The sequence below is a fragment of the Uranotaenia lowii genome, chromosome 1, assembly GCF_029784155.1.
Source record: "Uranotaenia lowii strain MFRU-FL chromosome 1, ASM2978415v1, whole genome shotgun sequence".
Lineage (NCBI taxonomy): Eukaryota > Metazoa > Arthropoda > Insecta > Diptera > Culicidae > Uranotaenia > Uranotaenia lowii.
In genome coordinates, this window is record NC_073691.1 from 147,636,195 (window position 1) to 147,655,824 (window position 19,630).

Consider the following 19,630-nt stretch of genomic DNA (forward strand, 5'->3'; position numbering starts at 1 on the left):
TTAGAAGTGCTTGCTATCTCTATATGTGAGTGCAGTTGTTCCACCATTGTTTGTTTTCGATGTAAAGAAAGAGATTTATTGTCATTATTTCTTTCATAACTCTTCAAGGTGTTAATGGCCCACTTTGGTGTCTTCAGATGAAAGTTGCATCATGAATAGAGCTATACAATGGTATTTTTTGCAAAATATTCGGTGGTGCAGACGGTACTTTTAGACGCCATTTAAAGTTTATTTACAACTTTTCATGTTGAAGGTCATTATTTAATTTTTTTCAACTATTCTATTTGGAAAGCTGATAAAATTTTAATGCATTTTGATGTGCTATTTTATAATTTCCGTTGAGAAACAACAGAGTTATGTAGCTTTGTAAAATGATTATTTTAAATTGACAAAAAAATCTAACCGAAGCTAACTCAAAAAATAAAAATGTTAGAAATCTGAAAAAATACATGTGTTTTTAAGTCGCAAAAATGAACCAAATTTTCAATTTTGGGGAAAATCTGAAGACCCCCGGCGCAAACCCGTCAGATAATAAAAAAAAATCCCCTTCTGCGAAAAAAAAGATATATATTTGTCTTTTTTCCAAGACAAGTAGATAAAATGTTTTTAACTTTTTTTTAGAAGTATTAACTAAATCGAATTTTAGATAAAATTTGTAAAACTCTTTTTTTGTAGAGAAATGAATCCAACTTAGATGAAATTTCAGGGACTAGATAAGAGAAAATTGGTGTTGAAAAACATGTCCCTGAAATTTCATCTAAGTTGGATTAATTTCTCTACAAAAAAAGTTTGACTGAATGTTTGAGTCAAGATCCATCTCTGGGTCGCAGTTTAAAAATTTGTAAAACTCTTTTTTACTTTCTTCAATGTCAGAAATATTCCAAATTAAAAAAAAACTGTAGATTGATTGATTGTCAAATTCATTGTCATTCATTGATCTCAAACCGTCGCCGACCTTGAAGGTTCCCAATTTCACGCGAATCGGTTGAGCGGTTTCCGAGTCTATAGAAAAACAAACGGACAGAAAGAAATAATCCTAAAATAATCCTAAAATTCACTCCGTCCATGGCTACCGTTCTCCAATTTCTCGGACATCCAACATTCGCCAGATCACGCTCAACTTGGTCTAACCACCTCGCTCGTTGTGCCCCTGCTCGTGTCATTCCTACCGGATTCGTAGCAAACACCTGTTTTGCCGGACAGTCGCCCGGCATTTTCGCAACATTTCCCGCCCAGCGTATTCGGCCAGCCTTCACCACCTTCTGGGTACTGGGTTCGCCGTAGAGTCGTGCAAGCTCGTAGTTCATCCTTCGCCTCCACACTTCGTTCTTCTGTACGCCGCCAAAGCTGGTTCTTAACACTCATCGCTCGAATACTCCGAGTGTACGCAGGTCCCCCTCTCGAGCAATATCCATCTCTCGTGCCCATAGAGAACAACCGGTCTAATGAGCGTCATATACAGGTGACATTTCTTGCGAGGGCTAAGTCGCAGATGTTCTGCCGACTATAACAATGTCATCAGCAAAGCAGATAAGTTGACTGGATCTGTTGAAAATCGTGCCTCGCATTTGCCCACCGCTCGTCGAATAACACCTTCTAGCGCCACGTTGAACATCATGCAGGATAGGCCATCACCTTGTCGAAGCCCCCTGCGCGATTCGAATGAACTCGACAATTCACCCGAAATCCGCACACAGCACTGCGTTCCATCCATCGTCGCCTTGATCAGTCTGATCAGCTTCCCGGAAAAGCCGTTCTCGTCCATGATTTTCCATAGCTCGTTACAGTCGATCGTGTCGTATGCGGCTCTGAAATCGCTGAATAGATGGTGCGTAGGGACTTGGTGTTTACGGAATTTTTGAAGGATTTTCCTTAATGTGAAGATCTGATCCGTCGTTGACCGCCCCTCTAAAAAGCCGGGAGAATGGACAGAATCGGCCGCACACCACTCCAGGACACTTTTAGAAGAACGGCAGAAGGCGCTTCTCAAGGCACTCAGATATGTAGATCTTGTCATTTACAGTGTCCTTTATCTATTATATTTCTATTCTATTTTTATTTATTGAAAGAGGATTTTAACCTTCGTGGTCATTCACCCTCTGTATCGAGAAATTGGTTACATTTCAATTCTTAAAGCTAGATTTTTGATAATAAATTTGCACTTTGTAAAAAAATTACTAGCTTTTCTTCATTGGCTGGATGCAAAGCTTCTTCTATCCTATGTCCAATGCCGCTGGATTGTCTGTATGTTGCATATGCTCTGCATTCTCCGAAGATGTGTGAGACGGTGAGTGGTTCGTTACAAGTGCCGCAGGTCAGGATTCCTTTGGTGAAAAATTCTGCGTGGGTAATTGCTGTGTGACCGATACGCAGTCTCGTCAGAGCTCGTTGTTCCGATGAGTTATTCCTGTCCTTCCAAGCAAGCGTCGAGGTTTTGATTCGTCGGAGAAACAGCTGAACAACCAATCTGACTCCCATTTTACCCTTATTTCACTTCTCACCCAACTGATGATGTCTTGTGCTGGAACATCCGTTTAATTTTAGGACCACTTCTTCCTTCTGCAGCTAGCCTATCGGCTTTAGTATTCCCATCAATCCCAACATGACCAGGTATCCAGCATAAAGTGCCTTTAAGTTTACGCAGCTCTTGTTCGATGCTCTGTATCCATGGATGAGTAGAATTCCCCGATTCAACTGCTGCCAACACGCTTGCCGAGTCCGAAAAGATTACAGTTTTGTACCTTGACTTATTTGAAACGTTTTTCAGAGTATACAGTATCGCCATTGCTTCTGCCGAGAAGATGCTGCATTCATCCGGGAGTTGGAAGGATATATCTCTCGAATTGTTGGTGATGCCGAAACCTACATGTCCATTTGCCACAGAACCATCCGTGTATACAGCCAGGTAATTTTGATACCGTGCTTCTATGTGGTTTTTAAAAATTTGTATCGCCTTGTTGTTGTTTTCTCCGGCTTTAAACTGTTTTTTAATAGTCCAATCGATATTAGGGGCTTCTATGTTTCAAGGTCTAGTACCCACGATGTAAGATCGGCAAACGGTTCGAATTGATTTTCCGGTGAGCGATTGAAAGATCTGTAGGGATCTCTCTGTGGCAGGAGTAGATTTCCCATGTGGTTTTTCTGAAAGTCGTATCGCATGGCAAGTTAGACGCTCGGTGAAACTAAAATTCCAAGGCAGAGTACCGCTTTCAGCATGGATGGAAAGTACTGGGCTGCTACGCATTGCCCCAGAACAGGCTTCATTTTGCTCATCTTGATCAAAAAGAGACAGTGAACTTTTTCGCTCCGAATAATTGTGAGTTAATTTTTAATGAGCAATTTATCCTCTACTGCAGAGAGAGCGGGGAGAATTTTTTTCTCTAACGAATGATCACTCTTCTACTGACAGAGCACTGTTGGTGTGTGACTTTGAAAACACTTAACCAGTGCTATACGAGTGATCAGTGAAATGAATTGCGATCGTTGATTTCTCAGCCAGTAACTGAGAAGCTAATGAAAATTTCTCCTAGCGAGAATGAGATCGGGTGACTGCGTGATTGAAATGCTCTCCAACAAAATATGGGCTGCTTGATCGTTTTAAGTGTGAGAAAGCATATTTCTCTCAGGCGTTTGACAAGGAGATGATAAAAACAGAGCCAAAATCAAGAGATTCGAAGAAGCCTGCCCCAGAAGATATACGCAAGCCTGCGTTGTAACATGGCTTAAGGGGGGTAACAGAATTTAAGCCTTTCCTAACTATTGTATTTATTGCATAGTACATTTTGGATACGACAATACTTTCAAAAAAGGTTAGCAGCAGGCATTTTCGATTACCACCGTATGGGTGACCACCTATGGCTCGGAGCAGATGTATTCTTGTTTCGAGAGCTGCTTTGAGTTCGAAGATATGGGCGGAAAAGTTAAGAGTTTTTGAAAACGTTACGCCTAGGATTCGTGCTTTTTTTTAACTTGAGGCACACTGTTGTTGTGGATACGAACTTCAGGTATCGTTTTATGTTTCCTTCTATTGCATATATGCTAGATGCTCGACTTTTCAGAGGATATCGTGAATCGGACTTGGTCGGCCCAATCAACAACAGCTGAGACTGCCTTTTGCCATTTTTTATTATGCTTTTGACTTGGGTTCCCGACACCATCAACAAAATATCATCAGCCTACACGTACACTTGAATGCCATGAGGGATCTTTTCGAAAATTGATTCCATGGCTACACGAAAGAGGGTTACAGCCAGCACCGATCCTTGGGGAACGCCCTTTTTTGCCGTTTCTCGTCGGAAAAGGTTCCACCTACAAGGACTTTGAAGGACCTGTTTGTGAGAAAGTCTTGTAGAAATTTGTAAGGTTTGCCATTGATCCCCCACTTTGCAAGCGTTTCGAGAATCGGCGCTTTTTGGGCTGTATCGTAAGCTTTGCTGAGGTCAAGTAGGCTAGTTCTGAGTGTTGCTTTTTCTTCAATGGATCTTCCAGCGCTGCCTCAAGTTCTGCTAGATATTGATCTACGCCTCTGTCCTTCCGGAATGCGTATTGCTGTGTGCTCCATAATTTGCGACTTTCTATCCACTGAACTAATCTACGGTTGACCATGCGTTCCATTGTTTTTCCTAAGCAGCTTGTTAAAGAAATAGGTCTCTGGTTTCCAACGATTTTCGGGTTTTTTCCTATTTTTGGGATTGGTATGACAGTTGCTTCCTTCCAGTGCAAAGGAAAGGTGCCGCTATCCCACAGATCATTGAAACACTTTAAAAACTGTGTTTTTGTAACTATTGGTAGACGGCGTATCATTTCGTTGGTAATCATGTCAGGACCGAACGCCTTTCCTTTTTTTTGTTTCTGTGGCAACAAAAAATTCTTGGGTAGAACATTTTTGTTACATTTCTGAGATAGCGTTTCGACCTCGTCGGCTGGTTTTGGGAATAGGTGGAATGGGAAGCTGAGGTTGGTCAGAGATGAACTGAAAATAGTCTCCTAGACAGTCGGCGATTTTCTTGAGGTCGTTAGTGATACCACTACTAGTTTCAAGAATAATTCTTGACGATTTTCTTTTTCCGGAGAAACGGTTGAAATTTTGCCACATGACTGAGATTGGGGTTTCGGGGTTAAACGAACTGACAAAGCTTTCCCAACTCAATTTCTTTGCTTCGGCAATTTTCAATCGGGAGATGTTACAAGCTTCTTGAAAATTTTTCAATGCTTCGTCGTGCTGAGGATTACCAGGTGTTTGCGTAAACGTTTAAACTTTTTTCGTCGATCGTAAACAACTTTCTCTATTGCTTTGCTCCACCAGGGCACTGATCTATGATGATAGTTACCACTGGTGAGCGGATACTAGCATTTGCTGCTTTTACAATTGCTTCTGTTATGGTATTAAGGGATGGTGCTGCTTTATGGGACGTAGCTCTGCGACATGCCGATTTTTTTAGCCAAATCACGACTTGAGACGTTGTGATTTGCTCACCCGCTTCACCTTTCTCTCTGTCTTTTTGTTCTCCGATCCCGGTTCTCTTCTAGCTCCTTTGCCGTTGTTCAACGTCAACCGCTCCTGGCACCGCTTCAACACTCTGGAGACGGTTGAATGGTGAATGTTCAATATTTTTCCCAACTGCCGGTGTGACAGGTCAGAAAATTCCAGGTGTTTGGAAAGAATTTGTTCTCTCAAATGGTAAAAAAGTTATGCCTTGTTGAATGTGTCGCAATAACTTCTTGTTCGCCCTTAAATAGTTTTCTGCCAGTAAACGCCTCAACTGAACAGGAACTGGCTGTAATTGAGTACACTTTTGCATTTGGTTTATCTCAAGTGTGCTGAATATTCTTAAATGGACTAGATATTACAGAAATTGTAAAACCGCCGCACGCCATTTTAAACACCGATTGACATCATCACCCTTCAATTGAATATCGACAGTGCACTTTCTACCTTCTATGACCATCTGTGAGGTGTACACCCTTTTCCCAGACGACCAAACCGACAAAAGCTGTTTAAGCTTCCTTGGTGGAACTCGGAATTTCAATCTTCTGCTGTTTTTCAACGAAAAGCTCTAATAGAGCAGCTGCTCTGATACTTGCCGAGGTCTAGCCCGGGTTTATCCGGAAAAGATCAACGTTGACCAACTTGATGTGCTGTGCCAGTAAACTGTATGCTGCAACTGATAAAAAAAAACTGCAAGTGGTCGATTTTGCCAAGGCCTCCGCCAAAGTATCTCATATGGTCATGATGGAGAAATCAAAACTCTATGGTTTCCCTGAATGGATAAGCAAATGTTTGCACTCCTACCTGCTTAAACGTCAAGGATTCGGCAATATCGGTGAAATTAACTACACTATGTTTAATATGCCGTCTGGTGCTCCGCAAGGTAGTCACTTAGGACCACTTATCTTCGTTATTTTTATAAGCGACTTAGCAACCTTCCATCAATCGCCAAAACTACTGTTTGCAGCTGATTTGAAAATCTACCGGATCGTTGAGTCAAGAGTAGATAGCGCTGCGAAGACATTAATAGACTTCTCGCATGATGAGGAAAACATGGAATGGAAGTAAACGCCAATAAATGCATGTGAATCAGCTTTTTTAGAATCAGAAACTTTTTTTTTTGCTTTAGGTGGCACTCCACTTGAAAAAGTTGTCACCTGGTTAAGGATCTGGGAGTAACCTTTGATCGGAAGCTCTCGTTTAATCAGCATATCTCGACAATAACATGCTTCGCTTTGTTTGGATTCCCGCGACGAAATAGTTTTCTGCTCTTTGGTGCGAAGTGGCTTGAAATATGCGGCACCAGTTTGGGCACTCTACCATTCTGTCCATATCGAACGAACCGAAAGGATTCAGAATCAAATTCTTCGTTATGCATTGCATCGACGGCTCTGGCGAGACCCCGCCCTACCCACAAAGGTGTGCTCTTCTGTCTATAACGTCTCTGAGCCAAAGAAAAACATATTTGCAGCGAATGTTAATATACGATATCCTGACAAACTCTGTTGACTGTCCACAATTGCTCCAAAGTTTGAGTTTGGATGCCCCATCCCGCAGTTGGCGTAACCAAACCACCTTTTGGCTACCTAGAAGCAGAACAGTTTTTGGACAAAACCACCCGCTTAATCGATGTTGTCAAGTCTTCAACGGTGTGTTGTACTTGTTTGGCTTCAAATCAATGTGTAAATGTGTAATCCGTAACGCTCCTTAGCTTTAACATAGCTTTAATTTAAACATAAGTTAATTTAAATTAGGTTTATGTTATCGGCCGTTTTTTATGTTTAATGTTTTATTTTTGGCTATCTTTCGGTCTTGGATTTCAAGCAAACAACTTTCTTTTTGAAATGCTCAAACTTGTCGCGCCTTAAAACATTTCGGCATCATTGTCGTGGTCCACAGGGACCTGACAGCACCTTTAACATTTTAACCGAACTTTTTATGATGACTTCTCCCTTATTTGACCCGATTATTGGAAGTGAAGTAGAAAGAAGAAATACATAACAAAAATATTTCTGTTTACCTTTTTTCCGTTTGCTATCTTCTGTGCCGGTCGCAGGACTATTTTTTTTTGCTTTGCTTCTCGTTCAACAGAAATGACGAAAAAAAATGCAGCAACACTCGACCGTTTTTGACCTCCTTTTGATGCGCGTCGCTTTAAACACGGGTTTTTTTTCACTCCTTTTTCTGCACTTACATACATACAAGCTACAAGGGAAGACCTTATTTGCGGGTTCAAGATCCTTGTGGCTAACTCAGGTTCTGCTGAGTTTGCAACGGCTGCTGGTGGTTCTTCCACTTGATTTAGTGATGGAGCACTAGGTATATTTTCTTCTTCGCTTAATCTTGCTCACAAAACCGCCCCTTCCGTTCCGAAGTTGAGTCAAGTTTTGATCTCAAACGCGGGCACGAAGGATGAAACACTAAATAAATCAGCAGCCACCCAATTCACCCGGAAATAGGAACAAACTTCATTGGGACATGACTTTCAAGCGGGGAACTCTAGGACCGAGAGCTTCTTCTTTTATTTATTTCAAGGACTCACGATTCGTTTCAATCATTTGGAATTTGCCTCCATTACATTTTTCACTCTATACCTGATAATTTGGTTTTTCCTTTTTCACTTGCAACTTTTCGTCCCATAACACCTATGCTCAAGTCTATGGAAAGAGTGCTTGGCTCTCAACCGTCACCCGAGCACATTTAAAATATGTATTCATTACCTTCACTGACAACGACGAAGACGACAAGGTTAGAAACTCTTGCTGATACTAAAGTGCACGGAATCAGAATATGACAAACTCGTCGTTCTGTATCCGCCGATAAACTTTGCGTATGTTGTGGGTTTCTTCACAACAACACTCCAGGCAGCACCGCAGAAAACTTCACGGAACCAATAGCAAATGGAGCTGTTCTGGGCTGAGCGACAGCGAGCGAGGCGTAACAATCACAACAAAAACACCGACAAACAGCTTCAACAAAAAGCAACCACCAAGCAGCAACTTCTCGGCAAACTTCTCCGGCAATGCTTTTCCAAAGTGAAAGAACAACAAAAACTTGAGATAAAGAATTAATAACGAAACTTGCTCCCCGTGGATGGAGCTCGCGAACACAAACCCATCATCATCCCGCTAGCACTTCTGGGTGCTCCTGCCGAAAGCAGGTACCGATACGCGAATATATCTAGCTTCAAACGCAAATTCTCCTGTTGGTTTCGGGGCACAAAATTAAAATACAACCCCCAACCTTTGCAGCATCTGCCAATTTCCAGGCTATCCCACACACACTCCAGGCAACAATAACAGCATCAACAACTTCGGGAGCGGAATAAAAAAAACTTTTATGCGGTTTTCTCGTTCACTGGAACTTCGAAACTTTCACCATCGAAGGAAAAATTGATTTCCATCCCATATCGCGGTGCTTTCAGATACTTTTACGGAACTCCTCTCACGCGTTAGGTCAATTAATGACTCTGGTGCCGAGACCCCAAACACATCCGTTGGTCTTCTACGCAAAGATCTGCAATCGATTACGAATAATCCGGGGTATGCAATCGGGCGACACTCGAAGCCACAACAATGTTTTATTTTTTCTAGTTTCAAAACAAAGAGGAAATCGGTTTTCCCACGGCTCACCGACTCGTTCCGATCTAACTATGACAATCCGTGTCCGGTGAAATCGCGACGGAGACTGACTCAACATCCCGACAAGTGTACGGCATTATAGCAGCAGCACCCTCACTAGAACTGTGTCAGAGACCAGAGAACAGGGATAAACCATCAACGAACGACACCGATGACGACGGAAGGACGAACGAACGGGAGGATCCGGTGGCCTTCAGCCGTTAACCAGGATGCTATAGGGATGGATGAAAGTTGAATGGAAGTAGCAAAACAAAATCAAAACATTACGGCAACGAAAGGAAAGCACGAACAGGTTCTACCGGGCTCTCTCGGCCGTTATTCCGTTTCCGTTTAGCTCTTTCCTTCTCTCCGTTTTGTCGGGGCAAATAAGGGAGTTCTCTTTGTAGAGTATCTTACATCGCAGAGAGCCCGGTGAATTTCGCTGTGCACATGATTGGAGCGGGCGTTATTCGACGACGAGGGTCCTCTCGGTCTTGCGCTGTAGGGCAGAACAGGATAGAACGAAATGAACGTTTTCCAAACGAAGGGGAGGCGGATTCGTTCTTAATTAATCGGTTGAGTTTGATTGAAGTGATTTTTTTTGTAGGGGACTTTCAACTAATTTCGTTTATTTTATTGCTAAAACCCTTATCTGGATCGCATTAAAAATTTGAAAGCACTAGAGTATCTCATTCAATGCTAAATTTTGTTAACGGTGACCCGCATGTTGAGTAAATGTCCTAAAACGGCCGAAACGAGTTCATCTCCTTTGGCGGCTAAAATAAAATGCGGGCGGCGCAATAAACAACATCAGCCGCATTATTTGGCGGCCAAGTTCCTCTAATTGCCTTGATGAACTGCGATGAATGCGCGCCAAAACACGTGTCAATAACCTACTTCAGCAAACCAACTTATTCTTGCATCCGTTGTTTGCTTCGTCATGGAAAAGATAATGTTTTTCCTTAGCGCAGATCTCGTACAAATTGAAGGATCATTTAAGGCTTTGTGTGTGGAGAGTGCAAACCCTGCGTCCCTTCGATAACGCTGAATGCGTCCCTGTTTCTATCGCAGCTGTCAAACGCTGCTAATTGACTGTTTCCGTTTTTGTTAACTCTCGTAAAACTAGAGCTCGAACAATAAACACGTTTCTTTTTGTGAACGCGAGTGTCCGTGGATTATTTTGTTTTCCGTCTTCCGAATTGCCCTTAACACTTTAGGTTAATCGGCTAGTGAACGGTAGACAATGTGCAACTCGAGACCCCATACACCCAACTTTCGGGTAGTGGTCATATCACCTCTTGTCTGCAACTCCAATTTTCTACCTCCCCGTGGTGCTAGCTGGAGTGCGAGCAACCTTAGCGGAGATCGGGTACCCAACCCCGGTGGATGCTTTGGTCGCATGCAAACTGAGTTAGGGGGCTTCGTACGCGTCTGTTCTCCAAGTCAGGGGCGGCGTGCGGAGTGCAACAACGTCCTGGTGGTGTTCGGGTCCCAAAACAGCAAAATCACGACGTTGCAACTGCGAGATAGTGGGGTTAGCTGCGGGCCTTGCGAGCCCGTGACTACAAAAAAAACATAAGCAACGAACAACGAACAACAAATTTCGGATGGAAATCGGCAAAGACCCACGCGACGAAAAGGGACTAGCGATTGGAAACTTGGAACTGCCGATCTCTAAACTTTGTGGCCACTACCCACGTGCTCTCTAACGAATTGAAGAGCCGCAAATCCGACATCGTAGCGCTGCAGGAGGTATGCTGGAAGGGCTCCACGGTACGAACGTACCCAGATGGTCGTGCCATCTACCAGAGCTGCGGCAACACACACGAGCTTGGAACAGCTTTTTTAGTGATGGGAAAGATGCAAAAGCACGTGATCGGATGGTGGCCGATCAACTCACGAATGTGCCGGTTGAGAATCAAGGGCCGGCTTCAACATCAGCATCATCAACGTGTACAGCCCTCACCTCGGAAGTACCGCTGACGACAAAGACGAATTTTACGCGCAGCTTGAGCGTGAATACGACCGTTGCCCAAAACATGATATCAATCGCATCGTGGATTTTAATGCTCAGGTCGGCCAGGAGGAGGAATTCAAACCGACAATTGGAAGGTTCAGTGCGCACCAGCTGACCAACGAAAACGGCCTCAGACTTATTGATTTCGCCGCCTCCAAACGAAATGCCGGAAGGCCATAGTACACCTGGAGATCACCGTACCAAACGCAATCACAGATCGACCACGTTTTGATTGACAACCGGCACTTCTCGGACATCATCGACGTCAGATCCTGTCGAGGCGCCAACATCGAGTCAGACCATTATCTGGTGATAGTGAAGATGCGCCCAAAACTCTCCGTAGTGAACAAAACACGAAACCGGCGCCCGCCTCGGTTAAATCCCGGATCTGGGACATAGAACAGCTTCCAGAGCTGGAAGGAAGGGGTAATATGCCCCATCTACAAGAAGGGGGACAAATTGGACTGTGAGAACTACCGAGCAATCACTGTACTCAATGCCGCCTACAAAGTGTTGTCCCGAATCCAACTCCACCGTGAACACCAAGTCTCTAGTGCCGCATAGGACACGATCGACCGTAACGAGCTATGGAAAATCATGAAGGAGAACGGCTTCTCCGGGAAGCTGATCAGACTGATCAAGGCAACGATGAATGGAACGCAGTGCTGTGTGCGGAACTCGGGTGAATTGTCGAGTTCATTCGAATCGCGCAGGGGGCTTCGACAAGGTGATGGTCTATCCTGCATGATGTTCAACGTGGCGCTAGAAGGTGTTATTCGACGAGCGGTGGGCGAAATGCGGGGCACGATTTTCAACAGATCCAGTCAACTTATCTATGCTTTGCCGATGACATTGATATAGTCGGCAGATCATCTGCGGCGGTGGAGGAGATCTACCGCAAACTGAAATGCGAAGCAGGAAGGATTGGGTCGATGATTAATACGTCGAAGAAGAAGTTCATGATGGCCTGCGGATCCGTGACCGACCGAACCCGCTTGTCGAGTAATACCAAGGTCTCGATCGACGGCGACGAGCTGGGGATAGTCGAAGACTTTGTCTATCTCGGCTCACTGGTGACCGCAGACAATGACACCAGCCGTGAGATCCGGAGGCGAATTATCAGCAGAAGTCGTGCCTACTATGGACTCCACAAGCAACTGCGGTCGAGAAGCTTAGCCCTCGCACGAAGTGTAACCTGTTTATGACGCTCATTAGACCGGTTGTTCTCTACGGGCACGAGACATGGATATTGCTCGAGGAGGACCTGCGTACACTCGTAGTATTCGAGCGACGAGTGTTAAGAACTATCTTTGGCGGCGTACAGGAGAACGGAGTGTGGAGGCGAAGGATGAACCACGAGCTCGCACGACTCTACGGCGAACCCAGTATCCAGAAGGTGGTGAAAGCTGGCCAGATACGCTGGGTGGGACATGTTGCGAGAATGCCGGACGACTGTCCTGCAAAACAGGTGTTCGCTACGTATCCGGTAGGAACAAGACGAGCGGGGGCGCAACGAGCGAGGTGGTTGGACCAAGTGGAGCGTGATCTGGTGAACGTGGGGTGCCCGAGGAATTGAAGAACGGTTGCCATGGACCGAGTGAATTTTAGGAATTATGTTCGTACAGTTATGTCGTGAGACGGAATACTATGTAAATAAAATAAATGGATGAAGTGTTACTTTTGTAATCAGGTGTTATCCGGAAAAATGGATCTCGAACAGAAACATAGTGTTATGGTTGCCTTGTTCCTAGCTGGCAAACGGCTGAAGGACATAGATCGTGAGCAGTCCGATATAAGTGTGTGCAGAAGTTTTGTATACCGTACAGCTAAAAGATACCTGGCGACCGGAAGTGCCAAAAAAACGGTATGGTGGGGGACGCCGACCTACTGTGGTGACACCTGCCATCGTCAAGAAGCGCCTTAAGAGTAATCCTCTTCGTAGTGCCACAAAATTGACAGAGGATTTGAACATATCGGATCGAAGTCTCCGTCGGATCCTGAAAGATAAACTTCAGACCAAGCCCTACAAGATCCAAAAGGTTCAAGACCTTACGGTGAAGCAGAAACAAGAACGGGTAAAAAGAGCGAAGGCGCTGCTGAATAGGGCCGCGAAGAATATCGTGTTTACCGTCGAGAAACTCTTCACCGTACAGCAGTTCGTGAATAAGCAGAACGACAGAGTTTGGTTGCCACACAGATCACGAAGCCATGCCGACTTGCTGACGACCACCCGGCGACAGAAACCAGCATCGGTGATGATTTGGGCCGGAATCACCCTAGATGGCCGGACTCCGTTGGTTTTTGTCCCTGAGGGAGTGAAGGTCAACCAAAATACAAATCGGGAACTATTTCTACAGAATGTCGTCGAACCGTGGGCACGTCGACCTTTTGGTTCCAGAGATTGGGTTTTCCAACAGGACTCGACGCCGGCTCACAAAGCGAAGAAAACACAACTTTGGATTGCGCAACATTTTCCAGGGTTCATTTCGAGCTCCGAGTGGCCGGCGAGTTCGCCAGACCTGAACCCTATGGACTTCGCTGTTTGGAGTATGTGTGAGGCCAAAGTCTGCTCTAAGAAACATGAAGGTGTAGAGGTCCGGAAGCGACATCTCGTGGCAGCCTGGAATAAAACCCACAAGAAAACCTGCGGGCATCATACGATGTGTTCCTCGACCGTCTGCAGCGAGTGGTCAAACTCAAGGGCGAACAAGTCGAACTTTACCAGTAAATTTCGAAAAAGTAATTTGTTTTCAAGGGAAATTTAATGAATTTGAAATAAAAAGTTGTTGTTTTGATCAATTTATATGTTTAATTCGATGTAGCACTTCAATTGCCGGACCCTGTAATACCAACGTGTTCACGATGGTTATTGAAAATGTGTTAATAGTCGATTTGGATTATCATTTCTATTACGATTTCATGTTAGCTGGGCACTTTTCATTTAGAATATTTGTAGCCGAGACAACATATTCTATACGTGGAATACAATTTTAAGTTGTTTTGGTAACTTTTGCAGCAGTTTTCTGTGAATTCTCAAGATGTTTCATTATTTTATTTATTTTTTATTTATTGACCAGCCATTGCATGGAAGAATTCGAGGTATTCTCTTCCTCAGCAAGCCTCCGCATTAATCTTACTGGATTCCGCTTCACTTTTGTCTTGACCGGTTTTACCACTTTTACAGTGCGTGCAGACCATGGCCTTCCACTTTTTGGCTTCCGTGGACCATCAAGGAGAGAACGTTTCACACGGAAAAAGTCGTTAGACGGCATGCTACGGCCGTCACATTTGCCTGGTAGATTTTTGGGCGAGAAGCAAACTAGTCACTATCTCATTTGTGGACATCTTGCAGATATATCGTATGTTGTAGTGTAGTGTTGCATTGTTTACGTCACTTGACAGATGATGGGTTGGAGCTCATACACACACAAAAAGAAATACTCAAAAATAACCATGAACAACCCAAAACAGCCTGCTAAAAATTTTCGCATTTTCTATGGGCCATACTATAGACTCTACAGTCTACTATTTTTAGGTTTTTTTTTTCAATAAAGAACAATTTTTGTATGGATCACTTAACATAATACCACCAAGAACGTTCAAGCCTATATTGTTGCCCTTTTGCTCGGTCAACGACGCTATCACTCGGATTAAATCTCTGAGCCAGCAGTCAACGATGAAACTGACAATGCAAACATACCGTGTAAGTAATATTTACCTTTCGGGCGTCTTACATTCATTCACATATTGTTTGTTTGTTATCAATAAAGTGTGCTCTACGACGATGCACGATGCGACGACGACTGAACAACGACGGCACGGCCGGCAGCGTCGAGTTTCGTTCGGCTTGCAATGCAATGCAAGTTTTCAACGCCTCAGACGCCTCGGACAGTGAGCTCCAATCAGTCAAGTGTGGCGATTCAACGATCTAACAGCCGAACGTCTTATTTGCTGCTACCTGTTGAGACGAAGGGAAATTATTAGGTCGGAAAAGCACTTCCAGGTGACAATCATCCAGGAAATGGAAGCTGACATTAATCAGATGTTCACTGAGCACGATATCGTTCCAGTGCTCATCGATCGGGCGCCGCTGGTGTTTGCCAAGGTTGATGAATGCGGAGTTCGGAGATCCGAGGCACGATTGGGATTGTGATTTTGATTCCGTTTTTTTTTGTAGGTTGCTTACCGATCCAAGAAGCTGGTGGACGCAGGCAAGGAAATGACCCCGGTAGATGTTCGAGACGAGCCCAAGGTCGAGTGGTGTGCCGATCCCATCGTTTTTTACACATTGATCATGATAGACCCGGACTCACCGAGCCGAACCGAGCCGCTGAACCGCGAATTCGCTCACTGGTTGGTGGGAAATATCCCCGGAAAGCACGTGGAACAAGGGGAGGTTCTCTTCGAATACATTCCAGCCTTCCCCCGGTCCGGAACGGGATTCCATCGGTATATTTTCCTCCTTTATCAGCAGCACTGCCGCAACGATTATTCGGAAGCACCCCGGGCATCGAAGAAGTAGGTTACCCCTTTTCAATGTCAAGATGTCATCGAAAACAAAACAGAAAACGGGTAGTGACTCAATCTCTCAAACATTCTCTTTCCATAGAAATCGAACGCCACGGCTGTGTTTCTCGACGCGTGATTTTGCCCGCCGTTATAGTTTGGGTCAGCCGATCGCGGGCAACTTTTTCGTCGCACAGTTCGACGATTACGTTCCGGTGCTGCTGTCAAAGTTCCCCAAGAGCAACGATTATTAATTATTTATTACCCAAGTACCTACGCTACGAACCGGGGGACGTTCGCCTGTAGTGGAATCGAGACGACGGAGGAGCCGGCTCGTCTCGGTCAAATATGTAGGAACTTGTATGTAAGCATTCTCGAGTGGCGGCTCAAGTTCGTGGTTCAATGTAGATTTAAGGTTTTATTTTGCGAGCGTTTTACACGAGCCCGATAATGAACAGGATCGTGTTTTATTTTATTTGTGTACTGATAGAAACTAAGCAGTTGTTGTAGCGCGTAAAGAACATTCATGAAGAGATTGTTTATAAGAGCCACCAACAGTCATATTGTAGGCAAAATATTTGTGACATATTCAGATTCAGATAACTGTTTCAAGCAAGATCTGAAGTTATGATAGTGATTTTTAAGTTTATTGAATAAACAGTTATAAGCTCAAGCAATTTTTTTCCTGATTTTCTTTACTAGAAAAAAAATATATATATATAAAAACGATAACGTGATGAGATTGACATGATCATGAATAAGGTGAGGGGATATCGTAAATGTAACATCCACAATTCAGTATCTGCTCCAAACATGAGTTCTCGATAAATATTTCAACTTAATTGGCATCAGATGTGATCACGATTGGCGATCGTAAACTTTGTGATCGCTGGCATTGTCCTCCCAGCGCAATCGCTCGCAATGCGTATGACAGAAATAAACAAAAAAAAACGTTTTCAAGTTTCTCCCTATCCCATCACAAGACAAAGTAGGGTGGAAAAAATCACCGGCCAAACGCCAGGCAGACAACGAAGATTTTCTCAAATGATACTAACGAGCGCTTTGAGTGTGTTTGTAAGCCGGCATTGGAAACACTATGGAGCATAAAACAGTGTCTCGTTTCCCCTTCCCATTATTAACCGTTACAGGAAGACTATGACAATTACCCGGAGTCCTGCAATTGACTCAGGTAAAATGGTCAGACTGGTAGAACAAGTTAGGATAGTTGGGATACATCTATATATATAAAAATGAATTTCTGTCTGTCTGTCTGTCTGTCTGTCTTTCTGTCTGTTCCCTATAGACTCAGAAACTCCTGAACCGATTTACGTGAAACTTAACAGGTGTGAGTATCGGAGGCCGGGGAAGGTTCCTATTATGGTTTGGGACCCCTCCCTCAAACAGGAAGGGTGGGAGGGGCCTTCCAAACAAAAGACAATTTTTTGCATATCTCAAAAACCAATCAAGCAAATGGGATCAAATTTGGCATGAGGTGGTATTTGGGAACGGGGAATATTTCAATGAATATTAAGTACCCCTCCCTCCTCTTAGTGGGGTGATAGGAAGGGGGGGAGGGGGGCTACCTAATAATTTTTCATATAACTCGAAAACTAATCAAGATATTGGAACCAAATTTGGCATGGGAGAGTATTTTGATACGAGTAATATTTCAACGATTAGACCCCTCCCTCTTTGCAGTTGAAAGGGGGAGGGGGCCTCTTTCATTTTTTTTACATAACTCAAAAACTAATAAAGCAAATAGAACCAAATTTGGCATGGGAAGGTATTTGGATACGAAAAATATTTCTTCTATTATTTGAGACCCCTCCCTCTTTCCAGTAGGGAGATATAAAGGGGGGAGGTGTCCTCTTCTTAATTTTTACATAACTCAAAAACGAATCAGTCAAATGGAACCGAATTTGGCATGGGCGGATATTTGGGAACGTGATATATTCTAATGATTGTTTTAGACCCATGCCTTCTTCCAGCGGGGAGAAAGGAAAGAGGGAGGAGAGTTTTAAACAATTTTTACTGCATAACTCAAGAACAACAACAGCAAATGGAACCAAATTTAGCATGGAACGATATTTGGGTACGAGGAATGCTTCTATGAATATTTGGAATGGAAACAAATATGGCATAGAAAGGTACTTGGTTACGAGATATGTTTCTACGAATGTTATAGACCCTTGCGCTTAACAGTGTAGAGAGGTGAAGAAAGGAAGGGGCTCCATATAAATTTTGTTATAAAGCTTTAAAATTTAGCAACCAATGGATCGATATTAGAGAATTTTTGGGAACGAAAAAAAATGGATATGATTATTAAAGAACACGACCTCCATTCAGCAGGGGGTAAGGGAAGGACAGGGGGGGCTCTCTCATCAATTTTTTAGCATAAATCAAGAACATATCAAGCAAAAACAACCATATTTTATAGGTAAGATTGATTGCTTACGATTAATTTTAGACCCTTCTTTGTTAGGGCGAACCCTTAAGAAACAGATTAAATTTATCAGATCTTTAACACAAATTTATAAATAGATCAAGATTCAGAATATTAGTTTAAGTTATCTTTGTGTTGCAAATAATGCTAACAAAACAATGGAAAATTGAATAATTAAAAAAAATATTTTTAGATTTTGAAAGGTGTAGCACATCGGGTCAGCTAGTTGTCCAATAAAGGGTGATTCGGTCAAAATTTGGTCAAGGGAAAACGCGTGTAAATCGGTGAAATCGTTAATTTAGAAAACCAAATTAAATTTCCTTTTCAAGTTTAATTGGTATAAAATTCAGGAAAAATATTCAGTTAGGCTTCCGCTTTTCCAAATCCGAAGTGCCGAGCCTTACGCTTAACTCCTGCCATCAGATTTTGTACAGCCACCTTGTCCACCTTCTTCGCCGCAGAAAGCCAGTTTGCCTTGATCTGCTGCTCGTCCTTAGCAGTTTTTTTGGTCTTCTTTAGGTTCCGCTTGACAATAGCCCAGTATTTCTCAATTGGGCGGAGCTCTGGCGTGTTGGGAGGGTTCTTGTCCTTGGGAACCACCTGCACGTTGTTGGCGGCGTACCACTCCATGGCCTTTTTACTATAATGGCAAGATGCCAAATCCGGCCAAAACAGTACGGAACAACCGTGTTTCTTCAGGAAAGGCAGTAGACGTTTATTCAAACACTTTCACGAAAATTTCGTGGTTGACAGTCCAGGAAGCTATGAAAATGCTGCTTTTCAAGCCACAGGTACAGATGGCTTGTCAACCCCAGATATTTCTTCGCGAAGTTCAGCATTTCAGCATCGTCGTGTACAGCCTTCGGTATCGCGCTTTGGCCGTCGTATTTTGTTTATCATCGCGATTTGGAGTCACTTCCTTCTTGTAAGTCAATAGTCCGGCTCGTTTTTTGTCTCTATGCACGGTTGTAGACGATACACCCAGCTTTTTTGGGGCAGGATTTCGCTTGAAACTACCGGCAACCCTCTTTGTCGTCTCAGCGGCTTCCGTTTTTCGATTTCGACAAACGTTCCCCAAACACTTTAATTACATTTGTAACGGTTGATTTGGCAACTTTTAGCGATTTTGCCAGCTTTGCGTGCGAGTAGCTCGGATTTTCGCGATGCGCGAGCAAAATTTTGATACGCTGCTCTTCTTCCTTGGACGGCATTTTGACAACTGAAGAGTGAATTCCAAAATCAAATAGGAGCAACATTCTACACACACACACACACACACACACACCTTCAAAATGAGGGGTGTTCAGGTTTTTTAAATGCAAAATTGAAAGAAATACGTCAAGTTGATATTGACCAAATTTTGACCGTATCATCCTTTAAGACAGAAATCCCTGATAAAAAAAACTTGTTTGTTTCCCTTGAATTTTTGTGTGCAAAAATCGTGCCTCATTTTGCTCGAGTGTCAAAAATAAAACCTTAAACAAATGTTTTTTGCTCGAGAGCTCAAATCTTTATGCCAGTAATTGAAAACAGAATCATATCATCTGGCATATAGG

General features: G+C 43.5%; 2 protein-coding genes across 2 annotated transcripts in view; one reads left to right on the forward strand and one right to left on the reverse strand.

Annotated features, from left to right (window-relative positions):
- The window catches only part of LOC129738010 (cadherin-87A), a 565,342-nt gene extending 556,177 nt beyond the window's left edge, over positions 1 to 9,165 (reverse strand). The window contains exon 1 of the mRNA XM_055729186.1: positions 7,509 to 9,165. Within this exon, the coding sequence (XP_055585161.1) occupies positions 7,509 to 7,688 (180 nt within the window). The 5' untranslated portion in view covers positions 7,689 to 9,165. The remainder of the gene's footprint in view (positions 1 to 7,508) is intronic.
- Positions 9,166 to 15,002: 5,837 nt separating this feature from the next.
- LOC129740454 (protein D2-like) lies at positions 15,003 to 16,304 on the forward strand. Its single transcript, XM_055732136.1, has 3 exons — positions 15,003 to 15,230; positions 15,303 to 15,643; positions 15,735 to 16,304. The coding sequence occupies exons 1-3, from the start codon at positions 15,147 to 15,149 to the stop codon at positions 15,883 to 15,885; spliced, it is 576 nt and encodes a 191-aa protein (XP_055588111.1). The 5' UTR covers positions 15,003 to 15,146; the 3' UTR covers positions 15,886 to 16,304.
- Positions 16,305 to 19,630: the final 3,326 nt, after the last annotated feature.